The sequence below is a fragment of the Empidonax traillii genome, unplaced genomic scaffold (assembly GCF_003031625.1).
Source record: "Empidonax traillii isolate 1590-97213 ecotype Southwest subspecies unplaced genomic scaffold, ASM303162v1 scaffold4:size3804566, whole genome shotgun sequence".
NCBI classification, from domain to species: domain Eukaryota; kingdom Metazoa; phylum Chordata; class Aves; order Passeriformes; family Tyrannidae; genus Empidonax; species Empidonax traillii.
Window position 1 is genome coordinate 3,257,288 of NW_020955197.1, and position 17,128 is coordinate 3,274,415.

At 35.5% G+C, this 17,128-nt stretch overlaps 1 protein-coding gene across 6 annotated transcripts in view; it reads right to left on the reverse strand.

Annotated features, from left to right (window-relative positions):
* Nucleotides 1-17,128, reverse strand: part of KIAA0825 (KIAA0825 ortholog) — a 238,079-nt gene that overhangs the window by 103,656 nt on the left and 117,295 nt on the right. For 5 of the 6 annotated variants that reach the window (XM_027878183.1, XM_027878158.1, XM_027878149.1 and 2 more), the window contains 5 exons: nucleotides 14,662-14,856; nucleotides 12,926-13,159; nucleotides 10,940-11,348; nucleotides 6,947-7,103; nucleotides 2,683-2,838 (listed from right to left, as the gene is read on the reverse strand). In XM_027878183.1, coding sequence (XP_027733984.1) covers nucleotides 2,683-2,838; nucleotides 6,947-7,103; nucleotides 10,940-11,348; nucleotides 12,926-13,159; nucleotides 14,662-14,856 — 1,151 coding nt within the window. The remainder of the gene's footprint in view (nucleotides 1-2,682; nucleotides 2,839-6,946; nucleotides 7,104-10,939; nucleotides 11,349-12,925; nucleotides 13,160-14,661; nucleotides 14,857-17,128) is intronic. The other variant, XM_027878166.1, reaches the window with a different exon arrangement.

Consider the following 17,128-nt stretch of genomic DNA (forward strand, 5'->3'; position numbering starts at 1 on the left):
CTCACCATATCCCTCACCCAGAGCTCAATCTGCAGCTCCCACTGCAGCTCTACACTGAGTTACCTCCACTAAATGTATTCCTCATCTAAAAAGTCAACCACCCTGCTGTACAGTGATTTTGACATATACTAACAAACAATACATAGAATGTTTAGTAACGATTATCTTTTGGAAAGCTTTTGAATTATTTTAAGAAACCATTTATTGAGGAAGCTGAGAGTATATCTACACTGCGCAGTATAGACATGCTCCTATATAGTTATGTAATATATTTTATGTAATACATTTTACATATTATGACAGGTCGAATTCACAGTGTAACATACATTTCCTGTTTAGAGCTGAAGCACTAGGCAGTATTGCCATGTCTATTCCAACTGGCCCTTCTAAGAGAAAAGTTTTGAAAAGCAATACATAATTAATTAATTGACAAAATATGTTGCAAAACTAGTGGCTTGTTCTGCTCTAGAATTTATAAAAGGATAAAATGTAGACTGATGTTTTAGAAACATATCTACTTACAACAGACAAAGAAAATAAAACTCCTGAGCTTCATGGCAGTTGCCAACCAATAACAAATGAATTTAAGAACAAACACATCCTTTGAGAAGAATAATTGTTCCTTGCCTGTACTCTGGCATCTTCTGAAGGCACTGATAACAGCTGTCACAGGAAATCAGATTCTCAGCTATCCTGACCACTGCTATAAAAATGGACATTCCTACAACACTAAATAAATCCACAATTTTATGGTAAAGAGAATTAAACTATGTAATAACATTATTAAACTTTGCAGATAGAATTATAGAATAGAATCATAGAATGGTTGGGGCTGGAAGGGACCTAAAGATCATCCCCTGCCATGGACAGGGATACCTTTCACTGGACCAGGTTGTTCAGAGCTCCATTCAGCATGGCCTTGAACACTTCCGGGATGGGACATCCACAACCTTTCTGAGCAACCTGTTCCAGTGCCTCATCACCCTCACAGTGAAGAATTTCCTCCTAACATCTAATCTAAACCCACTCTCAGTTTGAAGCCATTCCGCCTTCTCCTGTCACTACATGCCCTTGTAAAAAGTCTCTCTTCATCTTTCATGCAGGCTCCCTTCAGATACTGGAAGGCTGCAATTAGGTCATCCTGAAGCCTTCTCTATTCCAATTCTCTCAGCCTCTCTTCATAGGAGAGGTGCTCCATGCCTCTAACAGTTTTGGAGGTCCTCCTCTGCATTCGCTCCAAGGTCAGTGTCCTTACTATGCTGAGGACCCCAGAGCTGGATGCGACACTTCAGGTGGGGTCTCACTAGAGGAGAGTAGAGGGGCAGAATTACCTCCATTGACCTGCTGGCTACACTTCTTTTGATGCAGCCCAGGATACAGTTGGCTTTCTAGGCTGAATATGAGGAAGCAATTCTTTACTGTGTGAGTAACCACACACTGGAGCATATTGCCCAGAAAGGTTGTAGAGTCTCCCTCAATGGAGATACTCAAGAACTGTCTGGATACAATCCCATGCAATGTGCTCTAGGATGACCCTGCTTGAGCAGGCAGGTGGAACCAGAAGACCCACTGTGATCCCTTCCAACCTTAACCATTCTGTGTTTCTTTCTGGTCCCTTCCAGCTCAAGCCCTTGTATGATTCTATTGATTCTAGGATTCTATAAAGCATGTTTCTCTGGAGTGAGAAGCCTTGTGGAATTAGTATTCATCTTCTTTTTCAGGATATTAACACTTTTATTGGAACATGACAACAATTAAGCATTCATTAAACAAGTAAGAGAAAAAAGTATATTTTACCACAATATAACTAGTGAAATAGCCCAAAATAGTCAAAACTGGGAAAGATTACACCGTGTATAAGCATACCTCTGCTAAAAAAGGATGCTTTTCTACCACAGATCTGTAAAGTGAATTTCACTCCACTGTAATATCATCTCTTTTCAAATATTTGAATTGAGGGCCAGAATCAAAATGACAGATGATGTATTAAGAACATATGAGAATTAACAGTATAAGATTTTTTAAGTGCTACCAGAAACTATATACCATCTTGTGTAATTAATTGGTCATGAGGTACTCTGGCAGAGATTTAGGCAACCAGATCTCTTTTCTGTTACATTGTTAGGAAACTAAATTCTATAAAGAAATTATAATTCTTTACATTACAACCACGATTTAAGAAAAAATGGAGAAATTGATGCTTTCATGTTTTTGTGTTTTACTGTTTTGTAAAATCTTTGTATTTCTAAAACATCCTTTACTTAACTGACAATCCTGTGAGAGACTCATCAGGAAAATTCTAAATGTGCATGTGGAGTTTTGCCATGACTTTTCAAAGGATGAAGACTAACCCTGTGTACCACTGCACATATGTAATAAAATATCATTGCTACTTATGGGCTTTCCTTCACTATACCGGACATAGAAGGTATAAGTAAATGCAAATTGCTCCTTCATGCAATAATTCTGATAAAAGAAAAGGACAATAATGGTTTTTTGAAGATCATGCTATTGTAGAAGGTATCCTCATTAGATTCCCAAGCAATAATATTCCTTTGCACTTCATCACATGCACGCATGTAATTAATTCCATTTTCATAAATTCAGTATCTGTCATTATCATAATCATAAGACTGACAGGTAAAAATTATGCTATAACCAAGGTTTCAGATTTTCACAAACCTGATTGAATATTTTTGCACAAGATTGTCTGTACACCTGGAAAGGGTTGAAGACAGGCTGCTCTTCTCTGCCCTTCAGTGTCAAAGGCAGGCATTGACTGGACATAACACCATCTTCAGAAGAATTCTCACAAGACAGCTGCTCCTTCAAATATTCCTTTTGGAACAAAAAGCAACCACAGAACAGTATAGGCGAAGTAGCATTCTATGTGAAATTAACCCACCTTTCAAGCATAACTTTACAGTATGCTTGATAAAAGCTCCTCTTAATACAGTAGGGAATAGGCAATTTCTTACAAATAGAAACCTTTCGAAGAGTATCACTATTTTATAGCAAACAAGAAATAACCTCCAAGAACATCCAACTGAAGCAAATCAGAATAATCTAAGCAACTGTTTGGAAATTGTCATCGAATTCTTTGTATAAGTTCGCATTTAATATATATATGTTAGTTGAAGTGAACAACAAATGTTTTTTATTACTTTCTAATAAACTTCTTGGACGAATTCAATAGTTACTACATGACTGTGAATCAATTGTTTGATGAACATGTTTTAACCAGTTACTTAAACACAGGAAATAAATACTCTCCCACTTCACTCTTCAAAGGTGTTTTTAACTATTTAAGCATTCAAATACTAGAAGTAATTTATTATTTACACGGCAGTTTTAGAAACTGTAGTGTAACAGATGCATGATTATTTTGGACACATTTTCTATTTTCTCTTCTTCGACTACTTCGTAAAGAAATCATCATTGCATGCCAATAGAGTGTTTTGATTAAATAGAACCATTTTATGAAGAGCTAGATAATGAAACATTTACTCATCTATATGCTGGAACAACTACAGTGATTTAACAGTTTATTGTTATTAAAATGAAGTCCGTAATGATAGGATTGCCATAACACTGAGCATATACTCCAGGTGAGTCCTCATTAAGATAGGAACAAATGCTCCTCTTCTTTGCAGTGCTGCTGAGACGAAAGAACCTGCCAAGGCACCCTGTGCTCCTCAGTGGGTCTTTCTAAATGAAGAATTTCATCATTCTTTTACACTTATCCAGCTGCGACCTGGCCTGAAAGGCACAAGTTCCCTTTCAATACACTCAGACTGTTTCTGTCCTGTTTTGGCACTAGGTAATGTTGTGAAACTAGCCAGAAAAAAGAAAGGTTTCATTCAGATAAACAAGTCCCACAATTTCTAATATGAATACAACGGGGGTCTAGGACTGGAAAAGCTCAAAGGCAAGAGAAAGAGAACTGCCTCTCTGTGCTGATTGCAGTCAAATTTCAGGACTTACCAAGACAATCACAAAATTGTCTTAGTGTATTTTAAACAAACAAATGAACAAAACCCCAAACAAAAAACCCCAAACAAACAGTAGAAGGAAAAAATCCGATTTTTTGCCTAAAACAACACCACAAACCAGCTATGAAAACACACCCTAAGTCTCTTACCTATATTTTTTAAGCCTTCAAAAATATCTGGGTTTTACCCATTTATTCACGACTTGATGCCATTAAAAAAGATTTTAGAGCCAAGGTGAAGGATGTTATTTAAAAGCTATTTCTAAAAATTCCTCATATTTTCATAAACATACTGGCTTCCACATACATATTTTCACAAAATCTGTAGACAGTACTAAAGCAACCCAACCCTCTGGATATCACAGAGCCAGCAGAAGCAAATTGTGTCAGTTTTTCAGAGGCGATACTGGAAATATCTGTCCATGCTTGCTAGGGTTTGAACAATTCAAGTGGTGTATAGTTCACCTCCCACTACAGGTTTTTTCTGTCTTTTGGATACTACAGATTTGCGTTTTCAGGAAGAGACTTGTTCACTAATGGTAAATATATTATTTTAAGACCTCCTTAGTATAGTACATATTGTATGCTCTGAAAGCGTCATGTTTCAAAAATGCAGAAACATTAAATCACACCTGTAAACATGTGAACTATATCCTCACTGCACTGACTGGGTATGAAACAAAGAGGACAGAATGTTTTTGAGCTGTCAAATAGTTTTCTCTTTGGCTGCCATTAGTAAAAAATGCTTTTAAAAATTATTATTATTTTTAATAAATACATGAAGGACTGTAGGCTGTTTTGAGTAGTATAGTACTTATTACAAATCATATAACATCATATCTCTATTTTAAAATACAGTTTCCAAGAATCCATATCCCTTTTTACCTGCTTTTCCAAGGATTATTATTAAGAAGACAATTTTCTGTCTTATCATTTTGTTCTCATGCACAATTACTAAGCAGTGGAGCATAAAGATCACTAAACTAATTTTAAGAACACAATCCCTTTACAGTTCAAGGAGTCTCTAAACAAAAGGGTGGACCTTTGAACAGATAATCAAGGCTGTTTCTTGGTAGTCAGGCATATTAAACATAAACTGTTTTGAAAAATAATATTGAAAACTGCGTTATCATAATACCATGCTAAGCATGAAAATGTTTTGTAATGGTTTCAAAGGCAATTCAAAGTAATACAATTAAGTCCTTCTGTGAGTCACTCTGGTCAGGATCTCTTCCTTTCTTTTTTTTTTTTTTTTTTTTTCCCCAAAATACAGTTTTTTCCAGTAAGAAGTGTTCTATAATTAAAAAAGCTCTTGCTGCAGAAATTCAAGGAGAGACACCTGGGATGTGGAAAGTCAGGCTGAAGTCCCTCTTCCACCAAATTCTCTCAGCTTCTTAGCTCCTATTAGAGCTGCTCCACTTTGTATAAATAACCAAATACTCACAGGAGTTGAATCTTGGATCAGGTCTCCAAAACCCAGTATGTGCATCCTATTCCTACAACTAGAGTACGATTCTATTTTAGACACTAAAAGTTACAGAATGCATTTTTACAGCAATTTCCACATGGTGAAACAACTCCAACAGGGGAAAAGGAAGGAGCTCCATGCTGGTAGCTAATGGTCTAGAGGTTTGGGGAGTTAGTTTGGATGTGGGAGATGCAGATTGAATTCCCCAATCTAAACCAGGAAGAAAAAAGATCTGAGCCTGCATATCCTGTCCCTAGGTGACTGCCCTAACTACTGGACTATATGGTATTTTTAGAGGTCTTGCTCATCATCTTTTCCTCACTCTGTTATACCTAAGAGTAATCCTGAATGTGCTCCAGGTGAAAAGGTTTTGTTTATTACAGTAATAATTTTCACTTCACTTCCCAAACCAGTTAATTGTTTGAGATGAAACTTGAAGATTCTGTACTGTATTAATGTTAGGCTGCCATGTCTACATACATGCTTACATTGCTTCTAATGTTTCCAAATGAAGATGCATAAAGATTGTTTTTAAGCCTATAGTTAGGAACTAAGCAGCTGATCTCATTTTCAGCAGCACAGTGCCAGTACTAAGATGTTCTGTATGGCATTCATATAGACATAATTGTCTAACTGGGGTTTTATGCTATCATTTTTTTAAAAAAAGAAAAATCCTGGTCTCTGCCTATATTTGCATTATTTTGCATTTTATTATAAACACTTCTGTACACCTGCAGTGGTCTTAACAGTACCTGCTTATGCATTCAAGGAGTACTAATTTAGTAATTAAAGCTAATAAACAGATCTTTCTTAATTAAGCTGTGTAGATCTGTGTTATCATACAATTTAAGCAAGCCTGTGTTTATTTCAGTGAATAAAATTAGAATGTTTTTGGTAAGTTGGGGCAATTTAGTACAGCCTTAGAAATAATGACATAATTCTTTCATGCTGCTAAAATTCCATGTGCAGAAAACAAACATGAATTTCTTGACTGTAACTTCAAAAACACTTCACCTGCACTGAGTTGTCTAGAGAAAGTAAGATTTCATCTGGATGTATTTACTTCCTCAGCAGAGTTACAGTGTTGGTTTGTTTTTTTAAATGAAAATAGTTAATTTATTATATTTAATTTTACTTTTTGTAACAGTCAATTTTTCAACACTTGCCTTTTTTTTTTTTTTTTTTTTTTTTTACTGCACTCAAACTCCTAAAATGTATCCGTGGTCTACAATATGAAACTAAAGGAAGTTTATGAGCCATACCACTGTCTAAGTACCTAAATAAAATCTATAGTGTTTCCTATAAAGTAATCTTTCCAGTAGAAATGCAGAAAATCTAAACTGAATGGATTCTATTACAATACAATACAGGATTTCATATTGACTTTAAGAACCATTATCACCTCCTTGACTAACCCTTAACTGCCAGCAGACGCTGCCCCAGGCCAGTACACACCTAATTGCTCGGTGAAAAGGCCATTTCCCTACCTCATTGAGCTGGATGATGTGATAAATTTGCCTCAGGTAGTCGCTGCCACCTGGTTTGTGGCAGATATCCAGGACCATCATGTTTATTTTCTGCTCAGTGAATCCAAGTGCAATACCTCCTTCCTCTAACGTTGCACCTTCTATTGTGTTTGAGGCACTAGAATACAGAAAAGATACGAACAGTCCTAAGTTAAATTTCTAAAAATCAAAACACTAATACAAACCCACTTAAACTACACGTTTAGAAAAACTTAAAAATACTTGGCTTGCACAAATGGTGATGCACATATATTCCATATACACACATAGTATACACTAAATAACATTATTCTAATTTTAATCGCTTTAATTGGAAAAATGAACACATAAAACATTCTTTACCCTAAAGATATACAAGTAGCAAATATTTTTTAGTTTTCTTTTCCACTAGAGAAGTATCTTTGCTACTAGAAATGGCATTTGCATTCGATCTTTTGTGCCTTTTTCTTTGCCTGTCGCTGCACATATTAAAGCCTAATTAACATGTCAGAAAGGTAGCCATTACCCTAAATATAGGTTAGAAGTTTTAAAGTGAAGTCTTTTTTTTCCCACTGGTATGTTGTTAACCATTTAAAAGGTACCTATTTGCCACTTGTTGAACTTTTTGCCCTATACTGTTCTTTGTTTTTCTTGTATTTCTGTGAAACTGACACCAAAATAAAATCTGAAGATGACATTCCCAAATACCTTCAAAATTGTGCATTCAAATCTCTGATCATTCCCAAACTGCTCTCTCTGCATAAAAGCATAAGATACCAGCATAGGATTGTTATTGACCAAGTCTATGAAAGAAGAAGTATGAAAACTATTTTTCCTCAAATACTAGAGCTGCAACACAGTTATTTGTTTGCACCTTGACCCATACGTGTCAAGAACTCGAAAGACCAACTGAAATATATTGTTCTTTCTACAGTCGTTATTAGAATAATTTAAAATAAATCAAAGAATTTTGTTGAAATAAAAAGAAAAAAATAGTATTTCACTGGTTTAGAAGTAAAACAAAACAAAAAAAATACCCACAACCCGAAACATTGCAGTTGCAGTTTACTATTGAAAGTGTGCCATAATTACAAAGTCAGTTCTGCGGAAAGTTGGTGTTTGATCTGTAGGGTCTCTGAAATGCTGCACAGCTGCTGGACATTAAAGCTGATATTGTTTCCACATACAGTTTCAGAATGTCCTACAGAGCAAATAGTTTCAAAATGTAAACTATACTTTTGTTCTTTGCTGAATGGAAGTAAGTGATACTCTGTTATTATGGTGTATTTTACAAAAAAAGCCTAAAAGAAATTGATCTTTAAAATTAAAGCACACTTAAAGGCTTTTATTTGATGCCATGTACAGATACAACATGAATTTCACGTCAAAAATCTTAGCGACTGACATTGAAAAAGCTGACAAAGGAGTGTATCAGTGCTAGCACCCAAACTGTATCCTTTACTGCCCATCACTGTGCAGGTGAAGCAGATGATTGGATTCAGTCAGCACTATGATTAATGACTTCCTCTCTGGATTTGGGACTGCCTATCAATCATGTCATTAGGAAGAATGTGCCCTGAAAGAGGCAGATCTCAGCCAAGGAATAACTGCATTCATCTTAATCTGTATATGCACCCAGCCAGCAAGGTCAGGGTCATCATGATGAAAAACAATAATCTTCAATTCGACAAATTACTTTGCACAGACAGACATTTCTTCTCAGGACATGTGTTCTTCAGAATCTAACCCGACTGTTTACAGCTCTGGTGCTACCATAAAATGAAAGTTATTTTAATAAATACTAATGCTTTCAGGGAGTACACAAAACAGGACATGTGTGCAACTACCACTTTCTGAACCTTTCAAGTAAGATTATTATTTTTGAGATTTTCTTAAAAATTAAATTTGTACTCCACAACGGAAGAACCTATACAAATTTAGACTTTTTCTCTAAGTAGCAGTCCTGATAACAACAACGTAAGATAAAATTAAGTAAGGATTTTCCTTATAAAAACTCAGTGCACTTTAAAGATGTTTCCACATCTGTGTAGGTGAATCTCAAATAAATTTTTAAAATTTATAGGTTTTGTTTTCTTTCACACACTGTATCTATTAGAAGTCTATAAGCATTTAAAAACACAAATGTATATAAGCATATACATACACCCACCCCCAAAAATCCTTTAATTAAAAGGTTACATAACACCAACTTAGATTTTCCAATATAGTCATTCAAAGAAATCACATGAACATCATAAGTCTCCCCTTGAAAGATTGTTTTTAGTTTAATATTTATGTCATCATTACTTACTTTAATTGACTATTTGAATTTCAGCTTCACTATATTAGCTTTAAAATAAGCACTCATAATAATATTTATCTATATATTGCATATCTCATCTTTTTATAAACTGGATCCTTTTTTTTCCCCAGATATTGACTAATAATACTTGAATAAAAAATGGAAAAATAACATTCATGTCAGACTTCTATTGCAGAATTGCAACTGAACTTGGGGGACTAAATTTCACAACTGCATCGAATAACTACTCATTTAAAGAGCAGGTAATGCATTCTTCATTACCTTAACCTTAAAATTAGCAGCCCTAGTCACAAAATAGTTCTCTCTTTGGTTGACACTGTACGCATATAGAAAACATTTTCCCGCGTTTCTTTTCCACAGTGTGATACCTAATGTACAACACAACATTTCTGCAGTCTGTTAGAAAATAAAGTAATATATTAACTTAAAATTCTCAGCTTTGGAAGAAGTGCTATATACTAAAGTTCTAGTTTTTAAATGTTATCCACAATATTGTCTTATCCTTTATATTTTTTAAGAACTACCTATTGTCTCAGTGACATTAGAAATTGTGTTATGGAACCTTTCTGTTAAATATCATTTTACACATTATCATTATGGGATTTTTACTGTACAGTTCTTTCAGTCACTGGCATCTGGTTTCAATCTTAATCGGTGGATTAGAGCATGTAAATTAGAATTAAATGGAAATGTAAATATAACAAAGGTCAATGTCAATGAGCATTTGTGTGACACTGTTACTGGTTAGTGCTACTCACATTAACTGACTACTCATAAAAATAGGATACTGCCCTTTAAAGCACTGAAGGAAAGCCTGCAATCACTGTATCTTTTGTTTGTAAGCACAAATCCAAAAGTTACTGTCAGGATAGCAGTGACCACAACCTTAAAGAATATTCACTGAGAAATGCAGCAATCTTACTTTCAGTAGCTACAAATTAATTCAGTAAGTCATGTAACTGCAATAAATCTCATTGGAATGCTGATGAATGGTATTTTTACAGAATGATACATGACTACAACATTAAAGCAGACTGGACTAGGAACATATTGACATGTACACAACTCCTTCAAAAATTCCTGTAAGGATTAAAACCACTCAGACCCTAATGTCAACCCAGAGGGAAAGACTGGTATTTTCTCAGAAAGCCACAGCAGGGTATTCTCCTTGTTCTGTTTTGATATAAACTATCTGCCCTCAGGGCTTGAATATGATTTTAGAATGAAGTATGCTTACTTTTTTTCTCACAAATGAACACTGAAAGCTTTTCATAGTCACTCTTAATTTATTCACCATAGCAAAACTGAATTACAAATATATTTAGCACCTGTTCACATTCTGAAAGATACAAAATTTGTATCTTTCCATACAAGAATTGTCCAGATTTCTCGATCATCATGAAAATATGAACTTTTGTAATACTATGAAAACACTGTTCTGGTGAAACAACCATGGTTTACTGTTTCAACAAGATGATTAAGTTACAAACACATGGCACAAAGACATCAATATTAAGAACTAATCTGCTTCATATAAGATCAGTGCTCATCTTTTTTTTTTTTTTTTTTTTAAATTAAACAATAGCCATAAATGTGCCAATAATCCAGTAAAATAAAGAACAAACAGCATTTGTTAAGTCCTATGTTCTTACCAGTCTGTGCTCAATTTTCTTGCCTTCAGCAACTGGTTTTCAATCCAGTTTGGTCTTTGCTGTTCAATGTTTTGTATAATCTTCTGGGTCACTTGCTTAGGACCACTTTTCTGTTTTCCCATAATACTTTCTAAGCACACACGAACTAAACCGAGTTTTTCTTTGCTCCATCTGTCAAGTGTTGCACCTGTTAAAAGTTCTGCAGTATTTCCATCCTCAAATATCCGACATATAATTAGAATCAAGTTCCAGACGAGCAGACCACCTTTCTTCAATTCAGCAAAGTTTCTTGACATTTTTCTCTCAGCCAGAAAAAAGAAGTACTTAATTGGGGGAGGCAAACATGCAATCACTGTAGGTAACTTGCTGATTACAATAGATACTGCCTGAGCTGCAAGCCTTGTGAAGCCTTAAAAATAGAAAAGATATGATTAACATTAACATTATAGTTCTATCACAGCATGCTTCTGAATGTTGTATGATAATTTCTAACTTTCTTTTGTACTGAAAATGGGTAAAAAGATTAAGTACTCAACAGTGTAGCTTGACTTCTATTATGGTTTCTGCACGTAAATCCCACAAAACCTAAACAATTACAAGAATTACAAGCAGAGAACCTAGAAAATTCAGAATTCAGACTGACTCTCTTAACAATTTGTCTTGCTCTACACAGTCATTGCAGTATAAATGAGAAAGACAACACCCAGATATTCTGAATGGTAAAAAGTTGTCTTCAGAACTGTAATACTTTTGCAACTTCATGACTGGAACATTGCACTCAGTGTTATATCAGGATATTACTTACATTTATAATCTTTTGTTTTCTATCATTCCTTCCTATGTTCAGCCCTAAAAAACTTCAGTTTATCAGCTTTCATATAAGCACTACATTTTAAAGACTCCAGATATTAAAAGTAGCTACAGAAATAACTACAGAAAATATGCTGCTCAAAACCCAAGACACATCCAAAATGAAAAAATATAGTAAAAGGTGATCCACAGCATGGAGTTAAGTAAAAGAAAACCACCAAAACAAAACCCAAACAATCCAAGAAAACCCCAACTCACTGCACCTGCATTCTAAACATTTTTTTAATTTAAAAAATCATATCACACAGAAAAATTAATTTGCCTTTAAGCCTGAGTCTTATGTCTCAGTTTGTATATCCATTCATGCTTAGCAATAACCTAAAATAGCCATACAAGTTGTAAACTAAAGTGAGAGTACAGTGAAAAGAAATGTATGGAAAGAAAGAATGCACTGATGCCCTGGTTTGGCCACAATCTACATATTCAAAAAACCATGCTAGGATATACTACAGTGATGCTACAGTATTGAAAATAGTCAGGTAATATTTTGGTGGCAATAATTTATGATTATATATGTTTTCAGAAGTTAGCCTTCTGAAATGACAGATGCTTTAGACACTCAAGGTTATAAAAATATATACCAGAAATCAGCTGTACATCTAATCACCATCCAAATATCTCCTCTTCTGTATATTGTTTCTTTTTTTCACTAACTGTTTCAACAACCAAGCAGTAGCATATTCTATAAAAGTTTCAGTGCTTTTTTTATTCAAACATAAATTGCTGTGTTGTATAGTTGGGATGAATAACAATCCTGATTGAGGAGATGATAATGAAAAGGTAAACTGCTTACAGCCATTGAGACCTAAGCATAGATATTATTTTTTCCTTGCCTTGAATCTTACCCTATTACTGCCAAATGCTAAAAACATGTTCAGTACTATAATTATCAGTACTATAATACTGATTATTTTCAAAACCTTGTTTGTATGTGTATGGTGTAAGCCTCAAGAAGAATAACTGAAATTTAACACAAAGTACTAAAAAAAACCCCAACCACCACAGGATTGGAATTGTTTTGTTCATTGTCGAACTACAACACTCATGAAATCTAACTGTCCAGTTCAGGCATTAAAGGGCTAAAAAGTTCTTATGACAAGTATAAATTTCACTTACATTTCCCAGATTCTTTTCTCTTCATTTCCCGAGGAGTGTAATTCCATTCCTTTGGAACTGTTTTCAGTAAACTTTCAGGAACTATTTGCTTGTGCTGGTAAGTTCCATAGTTTTCCGTTGCCTCCCATGAATGCATCAAAGAAATAATCTGTTTCACTACACCCTTGACTGAATTAATCAAAGTCAACTTCAAGCATCTGATAACTTCCGGCTCTGACTCACCACAACTGGAAACTTCAGAAGAAATAATTATTAAATATTCGATAAATGCAGTCATTTGTGTAAATGTGTTTCAGAAAGAAGTGTTTCAGAATTCTTATGGAATGAAAAATAACAACATCATGATTCATAATAAATTAGACCTTTTGGTGTGTTACAAATTTAAGAAAGAGTAAAAAGCAAAATAATATAGACATCTTGTACCATCTAAACAGAGTACTGACAAAAAATATTTCAATTTAGTTCTTTCCTCCCCATTTCTCCATCGATAGATTTACAAAAATTCAATTTAAACTGATTAATGTCTTCCCTTTTCTATGGAAAACATTTAATTACTTGTTAGGCATCAATGAGGAGAACAGATATACTTTTTTTTTCCTACTTCCTTGTTTTGAAGTATTAATGAAGTTGCCTTTATTAGATACCCAAACTGTTACACTAGAGTATTGCAAAGAAAGAAAAGGTATTTTGGAAACAAAAATACATACAAATAACAGTCATCAACAGAAACACAGCATGTCATCAGTGATTGCATGTTGAAAACAGACCATCCTAAATACACCTATTGACATTACAAGTATCAATCTTCTCCACATTCTTAATATCATAGCAAACTGCAGTTTATCCATTGCTATGGAGCTGCAGTCACCAGGAACAGTGCTGCAGAGCATATCAGAGATGTGTTTTGACATGTTAAATCCTTTACTCTTTTGTTTCTCTGTACTTTTTCCTGATCTAATAATGGCCTTTCTGGAAGCTCCCATGCAACATTTCTATTTTCCTTCAGCTTATACCTCAAACTTCTATTTTTTGCAGTCCTGTTTTGCTCTGAGGAATACCTGAGCACTTTTACCACCATTGTTTTCTATTTTGTGATACTCATAATACTATTTCTCCTCTTGCATTTTCCCATTTTCTTCCTTTCTTTTCCTCATTCCTCAGTATCACCCTTCTAAATCTCACCTCTCTTTTCTGGTTGAATACTACTTTTCCTTAGGGACAGTTTTAGTTGCTCTAATTGTTAGGGCAGCTCTCTCTCTTCATCGAAAATCCAGAGGCTCTCTGCCTGTTGACAGCAGAGTCTATATATATGCCCACCAGGGTATTTCTCCCTCAATGGGAGAAGGACTGCTTCCTTTTTGTTTTCTGCTCTCCTTCAATGCTGTCTTATTTTTAAATTATGGCAAAGGTCTGGAGTCCTTAAATGCACAGAGACAAAGAACCTTTACTGGTAGAGACCTAGAGAAATGTTCTGCAGACAGCCTGCTGGTAAGACAGACACTTAAGGTAATCAGACTCTTAATTGACCACACTTCTCCTAAATCTCTGTGTTATTCAAAACTTTCACCACTCCTAGCACGGTCTGATTGCATAGAACACTTCAATTACACTATAATTTTGAAATACCATCATTTGATCTGATTTGTAAAGGCAAAAAAAAAAAAAAATTCATTATATGTCTGAAAACCGGCAGGGTTAAACATCAGATTTTAAGTGCTTATTAACAAATTAAATACCTGTCATACTGTATAAGCAACTCCACAACTGCTCTTTTTCCATGTAGGTCTCAAAAGCAATGCCAAGAGATTTGGGTGATAAAGTGCAGTAAGACAATACAGTGAAGATTGTTTCAATCAGAGTAGGCTCTTTGTTATTTATCTGTTCTTGTTCTAAGAGAGAACTTTGTTCATCACGATTCAATGCTTCATGTCCTTCAAAATAAACAAAAACATGGTTCCAATAATTTCCAAATAATTCAAGTTCTCAATAATAGATAGCATTAATTAAAACAAACTGCAAACTAAATCTGAATAATGTTTTAAACAACAATAACATTACAGATACTAAAATCTGGTCTTCCTCCGCATAATGACAGTTGACTGTCTTCCTGAATTATGTGTAGCCATTAAAAAAACTCTCAGGCATGTTTTCAAGCTATGGAATATGCCTATTTAATTCAAATGAACTCAGTATATAATCAGAAATTATTTACTAAATATTAATCAGAATTAAACTATACTACTACTCTACTAATCACAGTCCAAAAGCTATTACTGCTTAACTCCTCTTACTGGTATGTTGGTCATAGGAAACAACAGAACTCTATTGAGTTATATAACATTTAAAAAAGTAGCAGCTGCATAGTCTTCCAAATGTGTCGGTTTTGTTTCTCCGAATAAAAGAGTTTGGCAAAACAAAATCTCAGCCCTGATAAGATAGAGAGTTTAAAGATAACTAGTGATTTTCACAGAGTTGAGTGTAATGGCTTATAAAACATGTATTTTCAAATGTAAATGATAATCACTAAAAGTAATCTCCTAGCTGAAAGATAACGAAGTGTTTAAAGCTCTTGGATTCAATGCGACTCAGTGGCTTTGACTTGTGCTAATGTCACAGACCTCAGCTTCCCACATATTTGTGGAATATCATTCTGATGTTAACAATCGTAACAAATGACAAAGCCAGAACCCATTAAGTACTTTTAATTTACATTTCTAGTTTGCAAAATTGGAGGTTTCTGTAAAAATTATTTAAATTAAATACTTCAAAATGTCATTGCTTTCTGCCAGTCTGGTTGTCCTTACCTGTAGCAACCTGTGCAGGAGAAAGATAGGAGAGACTGAGTTTCTAGACTGTGCTTTTTCTAGCATTCAAACAGCCTTCAAAATCTACCACAGTGGGGAATTGTTTCTTTCCACCTATCTTCAAGTGAATGACTTGAGAATGTTATAAAATTCAAAAATCTAATTTTACTCTTCTTTGAATTCCTACAACCTAATTCACACATTATTGTAAAGCATTCAATTTGGATAGTTTGCAACCTCAATGGAAATAGCCCAGAGCATGTAGAAATCTAAAAAAGGGATCAGTGATTTCATAACCAATAAGCTATGGTTTGTTTTTTTGTTTTCTTTTTCTGTTTTCTTTGTTTGTTTGTTTGTTTCCCAAGGCAGCAGACAGATCAGCAATATGACTTTTTTAATCAGGTGGTTTTTTTCCCTATAAGTTGAGTGAGCTGGCATATACTGCTTCCAATGCCTGATGCTTCAGAGTGAAGAAACAAATGGATTCCTCACAATTCACTCACAACCAGGTGTTGTAGTTTCAGTTAAATCGTAAGAATTTTCAGTGATGAATATTTCATACAACCAGGTAACTTGGAACATGGGAGACACCTCCCCATCCCAGCTGCCCCTGGTGTCTTGGAACCCACCGGAAAGTTGGGTCCCTGCAGTGGAGCATCCCGGGAACTTGGGAGACAGGAGATAAAACCTATAGGATATAACACCTACTTTGCCTCAGTATTCACCAGTAGGACAGATGGTCCTCAGGATAACTGGCCTGTGGAGCTGATAGACAGGGACAGGAAGCCAAATAGCCCCCCTGTGTTCCAGGAGGAAATAGTCAGTGACTTACTGAGCCACCTGGATCCACACAAGTCTATAGGAACAGATGGGATCAATCCTAGGGAGGATGAGGGAGCTGGCAAAAGAGCTTGCCAAGCCACTCTCCGTCATTTACCAACAGTCCTAGCTCTCTGGGGAGGTCCCAGATGACTGGAAGTTGGTGAATGTCACGCCGATCGACAAAAAGGGCTGCAAGGAGGACCCGAGAAACTACAGGCCTGTCAGCCTGACCTCAGTCTGGCAAGGTTATGGAGCAGATCATCCTGAGTGCAATCACACAGCACCTACAGGATGGACAAGGGATCAGATCCAGCCAACATGGCTTTAGGAGGGGCAGACCCTGTTTGACCAACCTGATCTCATTTTATGATCAGGTGACCCACCTGGTGGATGAGGGAAAGGCTGTGGATGTGTCTATCTGGACTTCAGCAAAGCCTTTGACACTGTCTCCCATAATATACTCCTGGAAAAGCTGCAGCCCATGGCTTGGACAGGGGCACTCTGTGCTGGGTCAGGAACTGGCTGGAGGGCCGGGCCCAGAGAGTGCTGGTGAATGGGGCTGCATCCAGCTGGCAGC